General features: G+C 42.8%; 1 protein-coding gene across 1 annotated transcript in view; it reads right to left on the bottom strand.

Annotated features, from left to right (window-relative positions):
• GALNT17 (polypeptide N-acetylgalactosaminyltransferase 17) overlaps nt 1-22,559 on the bottom strand; it is a 112,291-nt gene that overhangs the window by 6,000 nt on the left and 83,732 nt on the right. Inside the window, exons 6-9 of the mRNA XM_083714561.1 lie at nt 15,863-15,980; nt 3,889-4,074; nt 2,883-3,020; nt 10-105 (exon numbers count right to left, since the gene is read on the bottom strand). Of these exons, the coding sequence (XP_083570687.1) occupies nt 10-105; nt 2,883-3,020; nt 3,889-4,074; nt 15,863-15,980 (538 nt within the window). The remainder of the gene's footprint in view (nt 1-9; nt 106-2,882; nt 3,021-3,888; nt 4,075-15,862; nt 15,981-22,559) is intronic.

The raw sequence follows: 22,559 nt of genomic DNA, 5'->3' as shown, positions 1-22,559 counted from the left end.
TATTCTAACCTGTGGCCCCCAACCATGGCACGGATACAGGATGGCTGTGTGGTTCTCCTGAGGTCCTTGATCAAGACAGACATCTTTCACCTTGTTGTTGCGCAGCTGTAATGAAGGCAAAAGACTAATCACTGCATACATCATTGAAGAATAATCAAGCATAATGCTGTGTACAGAGATGCACAAAGGCAAACATATAAAACTGCTTTGGGACTTTGGTAGGTATCTCAGAATTTGGGCTTGTCCTGTCCATGAGTGTGCTGCACATCTTGAGTGTGTGGTGACTGAGCCAAAACCAATGCAAATGGATAGTGGATCAGGGTTGCAGATCATATGGTCCAATAAAGCCTGGAACAGACTACTGCTCCCAAGTCCCAATTGCTTCCAAAACAGTGGAGATCCTTAAAGGAATAGAATCATAGAATTATAGTATTGTCGAGCTGGAAGGAACCCCAATGTTATGTAGTGCAATGCAGAAATCTCCACTAAAGCATCCCTAACAGATGGCCATACAACCTCTGCTTAAAAATCTCCAATGAAGGAAAGTCCACAACCTCCTGAGGGAGTCCATTCCACTGTCAAACAGTTCCTCCTGTCAGAAAGTTCTTCCTGATGTTTAGTCGGAATCTCCTTTCTTGTAACTTAAAGCTATTGGTTTGAGTCCTACCTTCCAGAGCAGGAGAAAACCAGCCTGCTCCATCTTCCATGTGACAGCCCTTCAGATATTTGAAGATGGCTATCTCATATCCTCTTTTCCAGGATAAACATACCCAGCTCCCTCAACATTCCTCATAAAACTAGGTTTCCAGACCCTTGGTCATTTTGGTTACCCTCCTCTTCACATGTTCCAGCTTGTCAACATCCTTACTAAATTGTGGTGGCCAGAACTGGACACAGTATTCCAGGTGTGGTCTGTCCAACTCAGAATAGAGCTGAACTATTGCTTCCCTTGATCTGGACACTATACTTCTGTTGATGCAGCCTGGAATAGCATTAGTTTTTTTGCTGCTGCATCACACCGTTGACATGCTAAGCTTGCGGTCCGCTAAGACCCCTAGATCCTTTTCACATGTATTACTAGTACTGTACATGAATAATTCACCAGCAGGCTAGTACTCGGTCACCTCTGAGCAGTTCCTGACTTCTGTTTTTGCAGGAAGGCAATGGGGACCTGGAGGCCCTTTAGGGAATTCTGGTTCAAGATGTGCTGTCTATGGGGATCCCAGTTCAGAGAGCTGTCTACCAAGGGGGTTCTGGTTGTTCCTCTTTATTAGGGATGCAAGAATGGATTATTTTCCTTTCCACTCAGTGTTTGACACATGCAGCACTGTCTCCATTCTGCTGCAGTTCATCTTCCACTCAAGGCTATACTTATCGTCTTGCTGTCCACAATTAATTATGTAAATTACATTGTCATTGCATTATTCCATCCCATTCAGTCAATGCAAAATGGGGTGAAAATGCAATCAATTATGTATCATTTGTGGACTGAAAGCAACAACACTGGATTTATTTCCACTGTAGCCATGGAACAAATATGTGAATATTGGCAATTGCTTCTCCCATTTCCATTTTTGTTAAAGTTCACTGAAAATCCAACTCCTAATCTGGTTGGATCTTTCTCATATACCTGCCAAGCAACTTGGCTGTGGCTTCCCCTTTATCTTACAGGACATTGATGATTTCATTATTTTTTTAATTGTCTTGGAATAATGTTTACAAGCACCAACAATGAATTCCAATTACAGCATAGTTAAAAGAATGATCAAGATTTTCCTCCCCCCCTCCACAAACACACCTTTAAAATATTAGTTGACACAAATTTGGTTGCAATCCTAATCATGCCCACTCAGAAGTCCTACTGAATTAAGTGGTCTTACTCACAGGTAGGTGTGGCTAGGACAGCAGCCTTAGTTGCCTTGGAATCATTGACATGGGTACCAACAATGGCACCCATGTAAATCATCCTTCTAAGTAAGAGACAACAGGTGGAGAAGGTGCCTAGATCTCTCTTTAGAGTATTGGGAGAGCAGAACCGGATGCAGAAACCAGATTGGAGGGAGCACATAGCATGCTGCAAGTTTCTGAAGGTTAAGCATAGGTAGGAAATTGGATGGTACCTCCCTGTACTCTCACCTCCCTGTTGTGTTTCCTACTTTCCTGTCTCTCTCCACTACTTTCTTTTTTAATACAAATTTTATTTTTGCATCTGCTATTTTACATAAACAAGCAAATTAAATACATAGATATATAATCCCTTTTGACTCCCCTCCCCTATTGTGGATCTTAATATAATGATTCTCCCCTCTGCATCTATTTCATGCATGATTTCAGCCCCATTTGAAATTGTAAGTGAGAGGATTTGAATTTTCACAAAAACCACATTGTGTTATTTGGACATAAAATCCTAAGTGATGGTTTGCATTTGGAATGCACTGTCAATGGGAAATGATTTATGGGTTGAGTTAGTTTTGTCTCTTTCCTTTAAAATGAGAGCATCACTGTCTTCCTGAGCAAACAGCATTAGTGGCAGGATAGGTGGTTCAAACACTTCTAAGGATGGGTTTCCCTGGCAATTTCCCAGGTGTAACAGAGGGTTTATCTGAGGTACAATTAAATTCACTGTAACTGAAATATGGGGTGAATGCAATTAGATCAAGTAATGTCCACAATCCACCTGATCCCCTCCAATCTGAAAGCAAGGAATATGGCAAAAGATTATCGTGACCAGCCAAGATGATTCTAAGAATGGTCTTAAGAGAGTTACGCACTTTCAGAAATCCCCCATAGATCTCATTAAAAATATTGGAAACAAACAGAAACATGTATTCAACGTGAATCCCTAGAATGGGCTCAGTGTCATGCTTTCCTCTCCTAATTACCTCTCCATATGCGATGGTGTTATTGTATCTTCTCATTTCTGGGTAGACGTGGTCTAAGTACCATTGGAAGTTCTTGCACTTCAAGCTTTTTCTGAGTGCTTTTCGCTCTGAAACATCTCCGATATCAATTCCAGGATTCTGAAAGAAATACATTATTGGTCCTTAAAAGATTGGCATGAGTATGACAATTTGGAATGTAATTCAGTGGCTGTCTGATTCACACTGGGAACTAATTTGAACCCTAATTTAGGAAAATCAAAGCTTCATGCCATCCTGTGTCTTTTTGTCTTTTTGTCATGACTTAGTAAAATCTGAAGTCATAGTAGCAGCTCCTGAATGTACAACACTTGCCAAATTCCAGACAAATAGGTGTGCAGAGTTTTGTGCTAGGCACCTGCAAGAATGAAACATTCTGAGCGGGACACGTTTTTAATGGATCAGTCTAGACTCTTCTTGTTATTGTTTGCATAAGTGCTTGAAATTTGCAAGCATGGGAGTCATTCATTTTTAAAATGGTTTTAATCTGAGTTATAAAGTATTTAATGCTGCCAGTATGTTGTCCTTTGTCATTAATTGTTGTTTTTTAATTATGATTACATATTTTGCCTTTTTCTTTTTTTGTTGCAAGCTACCCGGGGATGTTTATTGATGGGCAGCTATTTAAATTTAATAAGTAATAGTAATGAGGATCAGGTTATATGAACTCCCAACTTACTGATGCCCAATTAGTGTTATACAAAAAGGGTTTAGGACCAGGATATCTACAATATAAACTCTTCCCATATAAAACTATATGCAATGAATTAGTATCTACTTGGTGCATCTGACAGGAGCATGGGACAGGAGCCTTTTTAGCTGTTATCCCTACTTTGTGGAACCAGTAGCATAGTGGTGAGGACCGGGGGGCTGCTGCCCTGGTCACATAGTTGGAGTGTTTGTGCAAAACAGGCAACCTCCCACAGAGATCCCCATGATTGTTCTTATGAGTGAAGCTATGTAACTGTACCTCCAGTGGCAGGTTCCACGCAATGTACACATGGGACTTGTAGTCATCCATCCACACCTCGGCCACCCGCAATGCGTTCCTCTTTGTGTAAAAGCCAATGTTATTGTTGTAAGGCTTCTTCTTGCGCTCAATGTGGGCAACTCGAGAGCAGGGAAGGACTTCCATGCTGCCACCGCAGAGCCATACCTAGAGAGGGAGAGGCAGAGAAAATGGGGAACAGACAAGGAGTATGTGGAAGCCAGGGAAACCAAGGCAACATCTATGACCAGCTGCTTCACAAGAGGATCATATCTTATGTTCACCTGGCGCCTTCATTAGATATCTTTAGGCGCCAGGAGAAAACATTCCTCTCCATCAGGCCTTTGGCTGATTTGACTTAGATTCAAATGTGAAGTATGTATGCCACTTTGAGTCCATTGGAAGAAAGGTGGAATAAATCATCATCATCATTTTGATGGGTCTACCTTGAGTCCCCATCTACACTATACATTTATAGCCTCTATACATTTAATGGTCATGGCTTCCCTCAAATAATTCTGGGAACCATAGTTTGTTAAGGGTGCTGAGAGTTGTTATGAGGACCCCCTCCCCCAATTCCCCTCACAGACCTCCAATTGCCAGTGTAATAATGATAATGATCTATATCCCCCTTTTTTTTCCTGATGGGGCACAGGGCAGCTTACAGATAAAAACAAGAATTGCTAAAAACATAGGGGAAATAAACAATCATTAAAAAATAATAATTAAGCATTGATAAAATTTAAGTGTTCCTTGAGAAGGAGGATTTCTGGATAAACCACTCCAAGAATTGTAGTTCTTTGTGGGGATTTGGTATCATGGTGCTTTAAATGTGTAGTGCAGATTGGGCCCAAAACACAGAAGAAAAGTATCTGTTCACCCAGGCCATTACTTATCCTAATAAATAGTCAGCCCCCAGTCTGAATCATCAGAGCACTAGGAGGCAATTATATGCCATTATAGTTGATAACAGCAATGGGGACGTAAGAAGACTTTTACAGTAATTTTTCTTTTGGGGGGTGGATATGGAAAAACTTACTTCATTTAATTACACAGTTGGAAAAGACCATCGTGTCAAACCCTGCTCAGTGCAGTGTTTCACTACCGCATCCTTGAAAGATGGTCATCCACGCATTGCTGACAAACCTCTCATGAGGGAAAGGATCCCACTTCCAGAGACAATCTGTTCCACTGCCAAGCAACTCATACCAGTAGAAATATGCCTATTGATACCAGTTGCTGGCAATTCCAAATGGGCAGAGCTCTGGTGAACTCAGGTTGCCAAATCAGCAACGCATAAAGCCCATATAGCAGATGGAGGAAGAATCCTGTTTGGGGAGAAGCCAGCTCTCTCCACATCCCAATTGGCCCAAGGACCCAGCTGAACCTTCCCCAGCAACTCCCCAGGGAAAAACCATTTGGAGTCTTCTTTCTGGGGGCAGTTGGGGTTGGGCAAATTCGCTCCCACTTGAAGTAATGTTGTGGCTAAGAACATCAGAGAACTCTGAATGAAAACAGAAATGTGAGCAGACATTGAATACATTCAGCATTTGTTTTTGCTGCTTTAGCTCTGCAAGAAATATGTAATTGATTACAGCCCTACCCTCCATTTGCACTGCATTTAAATAAACGTTTCTCAAACCTGGGTCTCCAGGTGTTATTGGACGACAACTCCCAGCATCCGTAACTAGCAGGACCTGCAGACCAACAACTGCTGGAGACCCAAGTTTGAGAAACACTGATTTAAATGAATGGGGTGGTATAAAGAAAACATAACTGGAGTAATTTGTGTAATTTATGTAATTTTGTCACAGCAGAGAGTGAGATGAATAATATACTTTTTGCAAGAAGATGAATTGCCAAGGGAAAGAAACAGTACTGTATTTCATAGGGCTGGATGGAAAGCAATGCTTTCTTACCTGTCCAATTGTGGCATCTTGTCAACAGTAAAAAGCCTACCCAACAGGAATTGCATCTTTTGTTACTCCACAGGAGCAATTCGTAGTGAGAATGTTTTCCTCAGAGACTCTAGACCAGTGTTTCCCAAACTTGGGTCTCCAGCTGTTTGGGTCTCCATCATCCCTAGCTAGGAAGACCAGTGGTCAGGGATGATGGAGACAGCAGTCTGGAAACATCTGGAGATCCAAGTTTGCGAAACATAGCTCTAGCCCAGTGTTTCCCAACCTTGGGCCTCCAGCTGTTTTTGGACTACAACTCCCATCATCCCTAGCTAGCAAGACCAGTGGTCAGGGATGATGGAGACAGCAGTCTGAAAACACCTGGAGACCCAAGTTTGTGAAACATAGCTCTAGCCCAGTGTTTCCCAACCTTGGGCCTCCAGTTGTTTTTGGACTACAACTCCCATCATCCCTAGCTAGCAAGACCAGTGGTCAGGGATGATGGGAATTGTAGTTCAAAAACAGCTGGAGGCCCAAGGTTGGGAAACACTGCTCTAGCCTGAGACATTCCACCATCCACCAACAGATAGCAAAAGGGGAAAACGTGGGGAAGTTTCTTAAAAGTTCACTGGGAAGTCTCAATCTCCATGCAGCTATGTTTTAATCTCATAGCCACCCGAACAAAGAAGTCTGTGGCTTCTCTGATGCCTCAACAAAAGTAAGAGCAGTCTACGTGGTCACTAAAGCAGAAGGCAGGAGCTCATGGGAGTTGTAGCTCAAAACATCTTGAGGGCATCAGCTTGAGGAAAGTTGGTGCATACAATACTAGATGGACTCTGTACAAAGCAATTTCATACAACCCTAGCAGTTAAATGAAAAGGGGTGGGGACTCACACCTTGAGATGAAACCTATTAATCTCCAATCCAGCTCTGGCCAGAGACCCTTAACATGCAGTGAAAAGAGAGCTATGATTTCCAGCTGAGTGAAAGTACTCTTAACAAGTAAGAATTCAATTAGAGGGTTGGAATTGGGTTTTTCTGTTCACCCGAATGCAGATGGCACCTCAATTTCTGCTCACACTTAACCGAGTGGAAAGAAGGAGCCTTAAATCCCAGGATCCTGAAAGCCAATCTAATTTTCTATAGACCCCATGTTCACCTACTGCTTCAAGAGAAAGGGCAGTGTCAATCTATTAGTCAGTCTATCAGCTCTGATGATGAGAGAGTGAATGCGGTATTTAAAGCCAAACATGATGAAAAAAATGATTAGAAGGACAGGGAATTGAGAGCAAGACATGACTGAAATAACAGGTGAGCAGAATTATCTCAGGCGGGAGTTCTCTCTGTACCGTGCTTAATCTGTTTTCTTACACACACACACACACACACACACACACACACACACACACCCTTGTTATCAGTTATATCATTTCTGGATGTTTTTTGTGTTACAAGACTGGTTCTAAAATCTATTTATTTACTGCTGAATATATGTAAAAACTAGCCAACTGTACAAAGGCAAAACTTACACCTGTTGCTTTGCCTGTCATGACCCCAGTATCCAGCACTGAACTGGAAACAGAGATGGAGACTACAGTAGCACCAAATGGGGAGCCAGGGCATGTTCAAGGCTCAGAGCTGATAGTGGAAGAGAGGGAGACCATTGCACCTGAGGTGACTAGACAAGAATTAGGCCCTCATGAACATCGTTCCCTGAGCATGAAGAACCAGGTGTCTCCCACCATGAATCAGGAGGTTAGCAGCACCAGAAGGGAGCCTATGGAGCAAATAATGGTTGGCCCTTTAAGGCACTGAAGTCCTCTCAAGGGTTTGGATCCTGGAGGAGGTAGGCTGGAGACAGAGACACAGAAGGCTTCGATCTACCCCCAACCATTGCAGGAGAAAGCTTCTCACTTGGAGCTGTCCATGGTCCAGCAACCTTCAACCAGCCTCGCTGCTTTCCCTGTGGGTTCCAGGACTGGACCAGAAAATGACACTGCCTCTGGCCCCACCCATTTGCCTAGATGGTTAATGCAGTTCTTGGCCTGAAAAAGTTCAGCACCCCTACTGTAAGATACATAGTCATGCATAGTCATGCATCTGTGCAACACTTAGTATACATAATAGTAAAGGTAAAGGGACCCCTGACCATTAGGTCCAGTCGTGGCTGACTCTGGGGTTGCAGTGCTCATCTCGCTTTATTGGCCGAGGGAGCCAGCATACAGCTTCTGGGTCATGTGGCCAGCATGACTAAGCTGCTTCTGGCGAACCAGAGCAGCACATGGAAACACCATTTACCTTCCCACTGGAGCAGTACCTATTTATCTACTTGCACTTTGACATGCTTTCAAACTGCTAGGTTGGCAGGAGCTGGGACCGAGCAACGGGAGGTCATCCCGTCACGGGGATTCGAACCGCCGACCTTCTAATCGGCAAGCCCTAGGCTCTGTGGTTTAACCCACAGCGCCACCCGCGTCCCCCAAGTATCCTCACAGTAGGAAACTTCTAAACTGGATTGTGGCCTATTCTTGCAAATGAATTCTCAGCAGAACCCGCTTATTGTATATAAGTTTCTAGTGCACTGGAGATAGTGGATTCTGAGTTCACTTTTTGGACATCCTGCAATAGACAATTATCAGACCACAAACTTTGGCCTATGCCCTTTGTAACTTCCCTGGGTTGTTGTTGTTTCTTCTTCTTCTTCCTCTTCTTCTTCTTCTTCTTCTTTCCATGCAGAAGTGGGGGAAGAGCTGTAGCTCAGTGGTAGAGCATCCGTCTTGCATGCCAAAGGTCCCAGGTTCGATCCCCCGGAGACCCACTGCTAGTCCGTGTGGGTAATACTGAGCTGAGCTAGATGGGCCAGGGATATGACTCAGTATAAGACAGCTTCCCATGTTCCTGTGTTCTGATATCTAGGCTATCAGTGTTGCTGCTTATGCAGCTATAGTGGCGCCAACTCTTCCCAGGAGAAAAATCAGCAGAATCAGGGTTATCAGAAGTTCAGAAAGCTATTTGGGTGGGGAGGAGACTCTCAGGGACCCTCCCCCAATAAACCCCCATGCACTAGCAGATGAACTGCAGTAGAGTGGAAACAGTGGTGCATGTGGCTAATGCAGGGAAGAATGAAAAACGATGCCTCCTTGCATCCCTACCTCTAGGTCAGGTTGGGGAAAACTTTGTCTGGATCTCCAGAGAGCCACTGACAATCAGTGCAAACAACCACTGAGCTACTATGAGATCACACTCCTTATAGGTGTTGGGCAAAGGCATCCAACAACTGAGGAATTCCAGTAAATGTTCACCTTCAACACTCATCCATTTCTATTTGCCCTGCTGCTTTTTCCTGGGAAAACCCACGGATTGCCGTTAGTTCTGATTTAGAGCTAAAAGTGGAGGGGGAAAGGTAAAACTGCTTGAACCTGTGCCTGGAAAGTCCAGGACAAGGAGAAAACTGCTCAGACCCCCCATATTTCTAAGCCTGGAACAAGCAAAAGTATGGACAAGTCTTTACTATCAGAGGACTCCTCTAAGAAGAAAAGTAACACCCCTTTCCAAACTTCAGGCCAATCATAAAGACAGGATCACTGACAAGCAGTAAGCCCTTAATGTTACATTTTACAAAACCCTAATTTTCATTCAAGTAAAATTCAATAAATCAAACAGCTTTCAATGCATTAGTCTGCCTGTATAAATCAGTGCTTTGCACTAAGTCTTCACTGTTTTATCTCCCCTTACCACAGAAGATTTGACTGTGGTGCTGTTTTGCTAAATAAGCAATGGATCTCATGCCTAAATGTCAGGAATGGATGGGATAACAGCTCTGAGCATAAAATGTGTCTGTCAGCTGGCAGAAACAGAAGTCTCTTAGAAATCAACTAAAGTTCATGGCACTTTGAAGAATTGCCAGGGAGAACTATGTCAGAAAGCAGCCAAGATCTGGGGCGAGGAATGGTTTCAATTATTTTGTTGTGGGGAGAGGGATTAACCTTTCTATTCCAGCACTTCATATGGAATATTTATTGTTTTTAGTCATATTATGCTGCCGTCCCAAGAGTGACTTTTTCCAGAAGAGGAAGAGGAGGAGGAGGAGGAGGAGGAAGAAGAAGAAGAAGAAGAAGAAGAAGAAGAAGAAGAAGAAGAAGAAGAAGAAGAAGAAGAAGAAGAAGAAGATTTTGAAAAGTTTCTTGTTGTTGCAAGAATGCAAACTTTTGCCAAGGATGATGCAATTTTTTGAATTTGGGGGTGGTTGTAGGGTAATAAATGTAGAGGGTTGGTGTTGTGTGGTTCCTTTTTGTGGCAAAACAGGCAGCTTTTCAAACACCAAAGCACCAGTGATGAGGAACGTAAAGGAAACATGCTGATGGCTGATTTTATATACAACTTGGTCACAGGGGTCACGTTAATCTATTTCATCTGGTAAGATAAGGTACTGTATGTATTTCCTTATTTTATCCACCTGGCATCCCCCCAACCCCCCCCCCCCAGCAGACTAGCACTAAATGCAAACAGAGGGATGAATCTAACATTCTGTGTCCACCAGCACAAGCACATCTGTCGTGGATGTTTTAGCTGAGATTCCTGCATTGCAGGGGTTGGACTAGATGACCCCGGGGTCCCTTCCAATTCTACAATTCTATAATTCTTGCAGTAGCAGATGGGAGAGTGTTAATTTTGCACAACAGAGCACTTTGCAGTAATCCAGTCTCATGGTTTACTTGTACATGGACTGCAGAAGCCCATCACCATTTGAAATATACAGAAGAAGCAGAAAGGATGTTCAGAAGCTGTAGTAACTCTGTGCACTGGAAGATGGAAAATCTATAGTGGCCATTTAAATATTCTCCAAGTCCTCAGATGAAATAAAATAAAATGATGTTTTGATTTTTCTGATATATTTTTTTGCTACGGTAAAGATATTGAAATAGATTAGATTCACTTTATGAAGTAATAAATACATTGTAAATGGATGTCATGATGGCCACTTGAGGAATATATTGATCATAACAGCAGCCATGTAATAGGGCATGGTAGATTGGTTTTATTGGAATTCAGATATTTGTTTAATTAAGGAATGATAAGCAATTAAAAGATGCTAATAAAATTGAGTGCAAAGTATCTACTACAGATAAGGACACCAGAGAATTTCTGACAAAAACAGAAATGGGAGGGGCAATTGCTGCTTATTCATCCCTCGTCCAAACCAGAAATGAACCCAGTGCAAATGATCAGTGTTTGATGTTGTTTCTGCTTTCAATCCACAAACAACACACAATTGATTACTTTTGCCTCCATTTTGCCTCCTTTGCGCTGAAATGAACAGCATGGAATAACGTAACGACAATGCAGTATTAATGATTTCACCATGGTAGGTAATGGGGCAGATAACGTAGTTTCTGGAAGAAGATGAACTGCAGCGGAACAGAAGCAGTTGTGGCAGGCAAGAAATACAGGGCAGGATGGAAAACGGCACCCTCTCACATCCCTCTCCATAGGTCAGAATGAAGCATCCATTTTGAAAGGTGCAAACATCCAAAAAGCAAAACTGTCATAGGACATCTCCACATTTGGCAGACATACATCCTGCCTTGGGTTTGACCCACACTGCAACAATGTATGCAGTAACGCTTTGCAAGAGACACCATCTGCCTTGAAGATCTGAAACTTTACTGCTCCTCCATTCAATACTTCCAAGCGGAATATTATTAGTATTACAAGTACGATTTCTGCTGTCAGCTATAAAGGTCGCTTTCTGCTCAAGGAATGATATGGAGAGCAGTTGTTTGAAAAGAAAGGTCCTGCTGCAAAAAAAGAGAGAGAAGTCTGCTCGGGGAAGGCTTTCAGATCTCTAATCATTCCAGTATGCTAATTCCAGGCATCAATGGTCACCCCAGTAGATGCTGATTGCCTCTTGAACATTGTCTCTATCAAAACATAATTAATCTGACCAGTGACTCTACACAGCTAATAGCTTAGAACCAATTCAAGATTTGTTTAGTTGATATAGGCTCTAATCTTTTTGCAGAGCACGAAAGGCAAATATTCTGCAGTAGTTGCTCCACATATTCAAGCCCCAGCGTTTTCCTGTTTTAACTTTTTCTACCTCCCCTGATGTGACAATGGATCCCCCTACCCATAAAAGATATTCATCCCTCAAGGAATGGGTCCCTTCTAAGGAAATGTTTCCCTCTTCCTCAAGAGGAGATGTCATTATGGGAATGGGACACAGTTATAATGTCCCCAAAAGCTTCATCCACCATTCTCTCTACCTTTCTTATCTTTCCAGGTCTGCCACCTTGGCCTCAGGGGCATAAACCTGTTCCCAAAGAGCCAGGAGCTCACTGCATTTTAGGCATACCCAATGAGGAGAATTCATACATATGGCAGATAATGCAAAACACTTCCAACCTTCGTGTTTCTTTGTTTTAGTTTTTCAGAGTTTAGGATTTTGCTGGGCAGAGTGGGGTGCCCTGGCAGCTCTGCTGCTGAACTCACACATCTGCCTAACTCACCTTGACCCTTTGTCAGCTGGGGCTGAGACACTTCATCAGCTAGGACTCCCTCTAGTTGCATGGAGGCACCATTAGAGGAAACATTGTCTGGAGCCTTCCAATTTGGGTTCAGAAGGGAATTGGTCCCAGTCACTCTGGAAAATGACCTTGTTCGGGGCAGAGACTGCAGCTCTGGAGCTGCTGTCAGATCTCTCTGCTATTGACCATGGTATCCTCCTAGACTGCCTCTACACTGTTCAACAGTGGTTCCACTCTTACCTGCAATGACTGGCACCAGAGAATAGTATTGGGGGACTACATGAGACATCTTGGCAGCTTAGCTTTGGGTTGCAGTAAGACCTAATTCTGTCCCCAATGCTATTTGACCGCCATGTGAAACTGTTGGGAACAGTCACCAGGAGATTTGGGGGCACAGTGTCATCGGTATGATGATGTCTCTTCCATTAAATCTGAGCCAAGAGAGGCTGTGCGTAAGCTGAACCACTGGCTGGATGCAGCGGTGAAATGAATGAGGGTCAATAAGCTGAAACCTGAATCCTGCTAAGACAGAGACAGTGCAAGAGACAGTGCGGGTAAGTAGTTTCTAGGTCTGAGAACTGGGGAGTCTGTCCCAAGCTGGTAACTCCACATGGGCTTCAGATGGGCTGAATACCATCACAGAGTGAAAAAAATGCCTGGCTTCTATTTCTGAACATGACACCATTCAAAGTACAACCCAGTCATGTCATAAATTCAGTGACACATCATTGTATTATAAAAATGATAACAGGGCATCATTGTTACTATAAGTGCACCCGGCGAAAATGTTTTACATGAATATAATAGAAGCCAGATTCATTGTTCTGGTGGGTGGATGGGATTCAAAAGGGCTGCTTGTGAATCAGGTATAATGGAAAATTCACATGAAGACTCATCAGCTATTTATATCCTTTGGCATTTATATATATGCTGCAGATGAGATATGCCTTTGTTTCTCAGGCAATTATCAGGTACAAATTAATTCTCTTAACATCTCCATGTTGATATGGCTGCAGCACTTTTGCTGATTGTTTTAAGCCTTCTGCATGTGGCCAATTCTAAATTTAACCAAAATGAAAAAAGAAATTTGTTTGATTGCATAAGCAACTTTCCAAATGTTAATCTTGGGTCTGATCTGTCTTGTAATTGGAGCTGGAGGAAAATGACTCCCCACTCCCCGTACACATTTAGGGGAAACAGTTCATCTCTCAAGCCTAGTCAAAGCTGATCTGCCCCATTGCCACTAGATTTAATGTTGTCTGTTCCATGATAATTCCTTCACTTGAACTTCTTTCCCTTTGACTAACCTCTCAAACTAGGCTGAATTTCTTCAGCTTTGGTAGACTGCAAACACGTGACATTTTATTCTAGAATCAAGAGAGACTCAGTGCTTGATTTTACTATGTAGTCCCCACAATCTAGATCTATGGCTTATTCTTTGCCCTTCCTGAAAAGAATGGTTTGATTCCAAAAATAAAAGCTTGTTGGGCTTTGCCCTGCCAGACCTAAAGTTGTACTATGAGGCCGCAGCTTTCTGCTGGCTAAAAGACTGGCTACTTCTCGAAGACACTGATGTACTGGATCTGGAAGGCTTTAACAATGCTTTTGGTTGGCATGCATACTTATGGTATGACAAGGTTAAGATCAATAAGGCCTTTAAGAACCATATTGTCAGAAAAGCAGTGTTTAATGTCTGGACAAAATATAAAGACTTATTGGAAAACAAAACTCCAAGGTGGCTTTCACCTCTGGAAGCTAAGGCCCGAAAAAGACCCAATATGGAGGCCAAATGGCCAAAATATTGGGAAATACTAGAAAAAGATGGAGACAACTGGAAATTGCAGAGTTTGGAGAAAATGAAGGATAAAGTGCGAGACTGGTTACACTACGCTCAGATTAAAGAAGTCTTTAAAAATGACAAAAAGTTAGGGTTCCAGGTGGAGAAATCGAAATTGGAAACAGAACTGTTAGAACCTAAGACTAAGGTGCTTTCAAGAATGTATAACTTGCTGTTAAAATGGAACACACAAGATGAAATGGTTAAATCGGCTATGATAAAGTGGGCACAGGATATTGGGTATAATATCATGTTTGAGGATTGGGAAAGGTTGTGGACCACTGGGTTGAACTTCACTGCATGTAATGCTTTGAAGGAAAATGTAATGAAAATGATATATAGATGGTACATGACCCCAGTTAAACTTGCCAAAATATACCATTTGTCTGATAACAAATGCTGGAAATGTAAAGGAAATGAAGGAACTTTCTTTCACCTCTGGTGGACGTGCCCTAGAGTGAAGGCTTTCTGGGAAATGATATATAATGAGTTGAAAAAGGTATTTAAGTATACCTTCCCTAAGAAACCAGAGGCCTTCTTCCTGGGTATTGTCGACCAGAGGGTGATAAAGAAGGACAGAACTTTTTTCTTGTATGCAACAACGGCAGCAAGGATACTCATCGCTAAGCATTGGAAAACTCAAGATCTACCCACACTGGAAGAATGGCAGTTGCAACTGATAGACTACATGGAACTGGCTGAGATGACCGGCAGAATCCGAGACCTGGGAGAGGAGAAGGTTGAAGAAGACTGGAAGAAATTTAAGATTTATTTACAAAAATATTGTAATTTGGTTGAATGTTAAGAAGGATGCTAGATCACAAATAATTGAGCACCACTAAATTAGATGGAATTAGGATTATAAGTGAGATTGAGGAAAATATAAATCTTTTGGAGAATTATTATATTATATTTAAAAGAGCGGGACATAAGAACGTAAACAAGATGATAAATTGCTGGTAAAAATCTACAATGATGTAAGTGGGAGCGGGAGACGTGAGGGAGTCCAAAGAAGCTATGAAACTATGTTATGATACATGTTATATTGTTTATTATTTTTGCATTTGTATTTAAAATTTTTAATAAATATTTTTTAAAAAAAACAAAACAAAAATAAAAGCTTGTTGCAGATGGATTCCTCATTGTCCCATAATGTGTCAATTTAGAAACAGGTGGAAACCAATGTTTGTGGTCCCCGCAATGAGGTGTATGCGTATCCATACCTGACAATGTTGTTGTGGAGAGGGGGCAAGACTGCAATCACCACCTCCTTCTTTTTTCGCTTGGAGAATGCGCAGGGAGGGAAATACATGGGTAACCTAACTGAGAGGAGGGTTTTCAAATGTGTATCAAGTCACCATTCCCATCCTTGTGAAGGTCAGGATCTATAAGCAATCTAGATTGGAAGCAGCATGTTGAGGAAGAGCATAAATGATTCCAGATTGAGGAAAAACTACATTTTTATGCTACAGATGGGTTAGTGTTTACATAGCCTAGGTCTGAAATAAGAAGCTTCCTGAGAACCACTGAGTGAAATTTACTACAACGTTTTTTTTGCAATAAAGATCCTAAAAATGGCATGTAATAAGCCACAAATCATATTTTTAGAGTGATGGCATGAGAGGCAACAGTAGAAGGAGTTCAGTCTTATTGGCTCCTAACTTTCATCATCTAATTGCAAGCTTCTCACTGACCTTAATTCCAAGCTCTATGTTCTCTCCACCATAAACATCCATTCCTGGATCAAGAAGTCCAATTTCTCCAAAGAACTTCCGGTTCACCACAAAAGAACAGCCTATCATAGCTGGAGTCCTAGAGGAAAAAGTAGGAAAGAAACACAAAACTTCCCATTATTCTAGTGCAGGAATCCTAGAAAACCCAAGTTCATTTAAACTAAACCGTAGTTTTCAATTCATGATCCAGTCACAACACATGTTCGGTTGATTCATACAACTCATAGAATCAAAGAGTTGGAGGGAGGGATTGTAGGGCGTTGGGACTAGATGAGCCCTGAAGTCCCTCCCAACTCTATAATACTGTGATTGTATGAATTTAATTTAGCATCTGTTATAATCAAATGCATTTTCCTTCATTTTCACCCAAGAAAACTGAAACACCAACACGGACAATTGTATTGGAGAGGCTGAGCTGACTCCTCCAGCCCCACTCCTAGTTTGTATTTTTTCCTTGTTCTAAGAGACAGCAAGATTTATTTTACGCTGCAGATATTCACTAATAAGACCGTGGAAATGACTGGAATCTCACAGAGATGGATGGCCAACTCAAGCTTGATTTCAAGACACACTGCAGTGCTTCGTGGCTTGCTATTTAAGAATCCAATTTCACCGACTTAAGTTGTAGCACGATAACTACCATAAGCTGAAACAATTAATTTTCAAAGTGATAATAACATTAGAGGTGCCAGACTCTTAACAGCTCCATTATTCGTGATTACGAGCAAGAATTAAGACAAAGGGGAAGGAGACTGGCTTCCAGAAGAGAACAAGTTAACAAAGACTTTGGAAGGGGCTTGGCTGTGGGAGAACAGAAAGCAGAAGTAAGCTGGCCTTTCTGTTTGGGAGCAAGATGTATGGCTAAAAGGGAGTTGTTAGGTGTGGTATAGTGGTTAGAGTGTATAACTAGGACCTGGAATAATAATAATAAAAGAATAATAAAAAAGCTAGGACCTGGAATAAAGGTAAAGGGGACCCCTGACTGTTAGGGTCCAGTTGCGAATGACTTGGGTTGTGGCGCTCATCTCGCTTTACTGGCTGAGGGAGCCGGCGTACAGCTTCTGGGTCATGTGGCCAGCATGACTAAGCCGCTTCTGGCGAACCAGAGCAGCACACGGAAATGCTGTTTACCTTCCTGCCAGAGCGGTACCTATTTATCTACTTGCACTGCATGCTTTCGAACTGCTAGGTTGGCAGGAGCAGGGACCGAGCAACGGGAGCTCACCCCATTGCGGAGATTCGAACTGCCGACCTTCTGATTGGCAAGCCCTAGGCTCTGTGGTTTAACCCACAGCGCCACCTGCATCCCATAGGACCTGGAATACCAGGGTTCAAATTCCCACTCAGCCATGAAGCTCTCTGGTTGACCGTGAGCCAGTCATTGCCTCTCAGTCTAAGCTACCTCTCAGGGTTATTATGGGGATTAAATGAGGAAGGGGAAAACCATGAAAGCCACCTTGAACTCCTTGGAGAAAAATGTGGGATATTAATGCAATTAACAGCATCAGCAACAACAAGTGCAAGCCGAACAAACTTGCTTCTTTATTATTAATTAATCCATTACCATTTACATATATAGGCAGTATCTAAATAAGGGCTCACCCATACTTCTTTTAGTGCTGCCTTGCACCTAAGATTGAGGGGGCCCGGGATACATCGTGCGCATTGCACACATGTGACATCACATGTTTGTGTGATGTCATATGCACAATGCACACGTGACATCATCAGGAGGAGGCCAGGCATAGTGGAGACCAGTGCAGCGCAGCTTCCTCTTTCATGCTCAGGAGGAGCCGGTCACTGAATTGCACCACGCTTGGCTTTGCGCTCAGTCTCCTCTTGCCCCTCATCCACATTGAAGGGGCCTGGCCCCCTGCCAGCAGATATTGAGGGAACCGAAAAAACCTCTGCTCCTACAAGTTGGTGCACCCGATGAGAGCCATCTTCAAATATCTAAAGGAATATCACATGGAAGATAGAGCAAACTTGTTTTCTCCTCCTCCGGAAGGAAGAACATGAACCAGTGGGTTCAAGTTGAAAGAAAGGTGATTCTGACTAAACGTCAGGAAAAACATTATGATAGACGAAGAGCTGTTTGACAGCAGAGAGGACTCCCTTGGCAGGTGGTGAACTCTGGCAGGTGCTTAACATTCTCTCAATGTTAATATGCACAGAAACACATGCCCTCTTCATAGCATCAGTGGTACCTCGGGTTAAGTACTTAATTCGTTCTGGAGGCCCGTTCTTAACCTGAAACTGTTCTTAACCTGAAGCACCACTTTAGCTAATGGGGCTTCCTGCTGCCACTGCACCGCTGGAGCACGATTTCTGTTCTCATCCTGAAGCAAAGTTCTTAACCTGAGGCATTATTAGCGGAGTCTGTAACCTGAAGCGTATGTAACCTGAGGTACCACTGTATTTTGGGGTGTGTGTGTGTGGAGGTGAGGAATCCCCAATATTAAAAATCAGAACTGTTCTCTTGCTCAGACCATCTAGTATAGTCATCATGTGATCCAGGAAAAGCACAATGAGGTCTGAAGATCCTCCCCCATTGTAGGCACTCATGGTCAAAACCAGAAGAGACCCAACAGGATCAGACAAAAGACCTCCCTAGCCCAGCGTTGCTAGTCACCAGCCACATGTTTTCCAGGAAGCCTGCCAGCAGGTCACAAACACAACATCCCCCTCTGTCACAACACCACTATCAATGCCAACAATCTTTATGGCAGAGGAATCAGGGGTGCAGAACCAGCACGGTGAAGGCAAGCGATGTTGGGGAGACCATTCTCCCCCACTCACATTCAATTTATTTCATTTCATCCACAAAGCAGGTTCCAGTTCAGAGGTATGAATATCATCTTTCTTAGGACCTTTGTGTAATTGACCAGGCTGCTGTAATTTCTTCATTTCCACCTAGTAGGCTATTATATAGTAGACGAGTAGTTCTCAACCTGTGGGTCCCCAGATGTTGTTGGACTACAACTCCCATCATCCTTGAGCTCTGGCTTTGCTAACTAGGGGTGATGGGAGTTGTAGTTCAACAACATCTGGGGACCCACAGGTTGAGAAAGACTGTAGTAGACTAGTATGGTTTACTTTAGCAAACATACTTTTTGGGGGGAAAACAAGCTTTCATTGCAGCTAGCCCAGAACCTCCTGCATCTACACGTCTGAAATTTGGCAAGGTTAATCCCTTCTTTGGGGGCTACTATATCAGCAGGTTCTGTGCACATGTGTGAAACAAGCCACAGAGTTAGGGTCCATTTGGTTCCCCAGTGCAAGTCAATGGGAAGACTGAAGGTTTGGTGCTCCACATATTGCTCTGGATATTGGGTCCGTGGCGAGCGTCCCTTCCCCAAGATCTGAATTGAATAAGGAGGCCAATCAGAAGTGCTGAAGCTGGCTCTGGAGAACAGCCTTGGTTAATACTGTCTCCCAATGTGCAAATACAGACCGGGGGCATAAATTCTCCTTGCTGTGCACCAATAACCTGGCTTAATTATCTGTTTCAAATGGACTTTTCTTCCTACTCTCACTAACAGCTTGGGTATCGGAGAAGCAAATTAAAAACACCAGAGAAGATCCCATAAAAGAGCTGTTAGATTAAGTGTATCTCCCACCCTTAATTCTGCAGGAGTTTAACAAGCCTTTACATTTATATTTATATATATATATATATATATATATATATATATATATATATATATATATATATATAAAGCACGGGTATTAGAAGCCTAATCTTACGGCTGAAATTCACTCTTCAGGCCTGCAAGCTTTTCAGACCTGCTTTAAAATGATATTGGTGTATTTATTAGTACAAGAGGAGTCCAGAAATGGAAGCCCCTCCAGTTTGGAAATTGGCAAAATGGTACAGAGAGCTGATTGACCAGAGAACAGGAGATTGACAGAAATATCTCCAGAAACCAGTCTCCATAAATTTAAATGGTAGGATGTGGGTGTCTGTGGATCAGGAAAGAGTGGGACATTGGGACTGTCACAGAATTATAGAATTGCAGAATTGGAAGGGATCCCAAGGGTCATCTAAAAATGTTGGTTGTCACTAATCCAGGTGAGACAATTCTCCAGTAGCAGAGGCACCAGCTTCTCCAGAAGATTGGAGAGGCCCGAGTGCAACATCCTCTGAATATTGAAGGGGCCTGCCCTCCTAAAAACATGTATGTAGGGAGCCAAAACTGCCTTGACCACTTAGAGAAAATGCCTATGTCCAGTAGACCTTTTTGGCCACCTTTCATAGAAATCTGAAGGCAGTTCTGTACAGGGAAGTTTTATAGTGTCCGATGTATTGTGTGTTCTTTTATACTCTGTTGGAAACCAGATTGGCTGGGGTAACCCAGTCTGATGGGTGGGATACAAGTTGTTGTTGCTGTTGTTCCACTGACTTAAAGCAGCCCTTGGTGGGACTCTTCCAATAACACTAGGCCTTGGGCATAAGAAACTAACCACAATTACCTTGAATTTCTGCTTAACCCTCAAGAAAACGGGGCATTTTCGCTGGCCAGGTTTAATTCAAATCCATCAAACCTCCTTTGGGGAAGGTTCTCAGGCAGGGTGGAAGGAGAAAGAACTTGCCCATGTGAAGACCACCCTTACACATATGGTTCTTAATTGTAAACTATATGCTGATCTCCATCAGCAATTTCTAGATCAACTCTGTATCCGCAAATGGAAACTAGAGTTGAAGGTCATACATTTTCTATTACTGGGGAATGATCAGGAGCTCATCAAGTTAGTGGCTAAATATCTCTATTTGTTTTTGTTGTTGTTGTCAAAATACACTGCAGACGTCTGATCTCTCTGGAGACCTAAAGATGTGACGCTAGACTGCTCTGCCTCCTTTCTTTTAGCAAAAGTTTTGTGCCACTGGGGAAGTGGTAATTCTGTATTGATTTGTTTTGGATGTTTGTATGTGATGCCAATAAAAGGTTTGATGATGATGATGATGATGAATAACACTAGGCACTGCTTGGTCTACTAAGCTGCAATGGAAGTTCTCCAGGAAGTAGCCAGGTGGATGGGTCTACTCACACGACATTTCGTACATTGCCCAAGTCAGTGACATTATTATTTAAAGGATTGTCTAGTTCTAGTTGCTTGACATTACTTTGAATGCCAGGCTGTAAAAAATAATGACAAAAATAAGAGTGGCTGGACAGACTCCAGCAGTGGGACCGGCCAGAGTCAGGAGGCCTTGACAGGTGCCCACGGATGCCAGGGGCTGACATGAGCTCTGCCTGTGCCAAAAACATTTATGCCACCTTGTAAGCCCTCTACATTCCCTCAAGAGTGATTTATTGCTGATTTCCCTACAGATAATGAAGCCTGAGAAAGGTTCCGTGTGTTACGAGATTTTGGAACGGCAAGCAGAGATCAATAACTGAATATTTTAATATACATGGGGAGAAATGATTCAAGGGCTGGAAAATATATAGCAGATGACAGGCGGAATATGTTCCCGCTCCTTAAGTAACTGAACATTGAGAAATTCAAGGAACAGATAGTTTAGGAGGGAGAATATATGCAGGTCCCCTTTCAGATATAAATCTCGGCTGGCTGTGAACAGTTTGGATATGACAAGTGGAAAGGGGCCAATGTAGCAGGAGAATGGTGCTGGAAAAACGTTAGATCTTTGGCACACAGACGAAGCCTGCTGGGATCAGCTGAGCTACAAAGTTCCCAGTGGGGAGCTGTGTAGCACAGCCCATCACCGCAGGCCTGCTGTCACCAACCATCAGCTGATTGGCACTGACAGCAAGCATCCCTTGACATTGCCTAGGGGATCCCTGCTGTTCTTTGGCAGCATTATTATTATTATTGTTGTTGTTGTTTTATTATACTCGGGTTAAGTACTTAATTTGTTCCGGATGTCTGTTCTTAACCTGAAATTGTTCTTAACCTGAAGCACCACTTTAGCTAATGGTGCCTCCCACTGCCGCCGCACCGCCGGAGCACGATTTCTGTTCTCATCCTGAAGCAAAGTTCTTAACCTGAGGTACTATTTTTGGGTTAGCAGAGTCTGTAACCAGAAGCATCTGTAACCTGAAGTGTATGTAACCTGAGACACCACTGTATTTATTAAATTGGTATACGACCCTTCCTCTGAAGAACACAGGGTGGTTCACAACATAAAAATATAAAATGGGGACACTAAATACACAATAACGCAAAAGCAAGCCAATAATTCCCCTCTCACAAACACATTAGAAGGCCTAGCCCTAAATAAACGTTTTCACCTGGTGCCTAAAAATATGTGATGAAGACACCAGGCGAGCCTCCCTGGCCATTCCACAAATGGGGAGCCACCACAGAAAAGGCTTGCTCTCATGTTGGCTGCCCTCTGGAGGAGGCACACAAAGAAGGGCCTCAGGTGATGATCACAAGGTCCAGGGGTATTCCTTGAAGTACTGCAGTCCATGTTTCCACCTGTACCCACACCTGAGGCCAGGTACAACATCCAGTGTGGGAGAAACGGGAACGGCTTGGGGGAGGTTATTATTGTTTTAATTATTCACATCTATTTGACACTTTTTTTTACAAAAGCGACCCACTCTGAAACCAAGTATTATTTATTCAAACAATTTATATATGGCTTAACATCCATAGTCTCTAAGTGGTTTACAAAGAGAAACCTTTGAAA

Source organism: Podarcis gaigeae (assembly GCF_964106915.1).
Source record: "Podarcis gaigeae genome assembly, chromosome: 15".
NCBI classification, from domain to species: domain Eukaryota; kingdom Metazoa; phylum Chordata; class Lepidosauria; order Squamata; family Lacertidae; genus Podarcis; species Podarcis gaigeae.
Note: the sequence above shows the minus strand (reverse complement) of the source record. Positions and strands in the feature narration are given on the sequence as shown.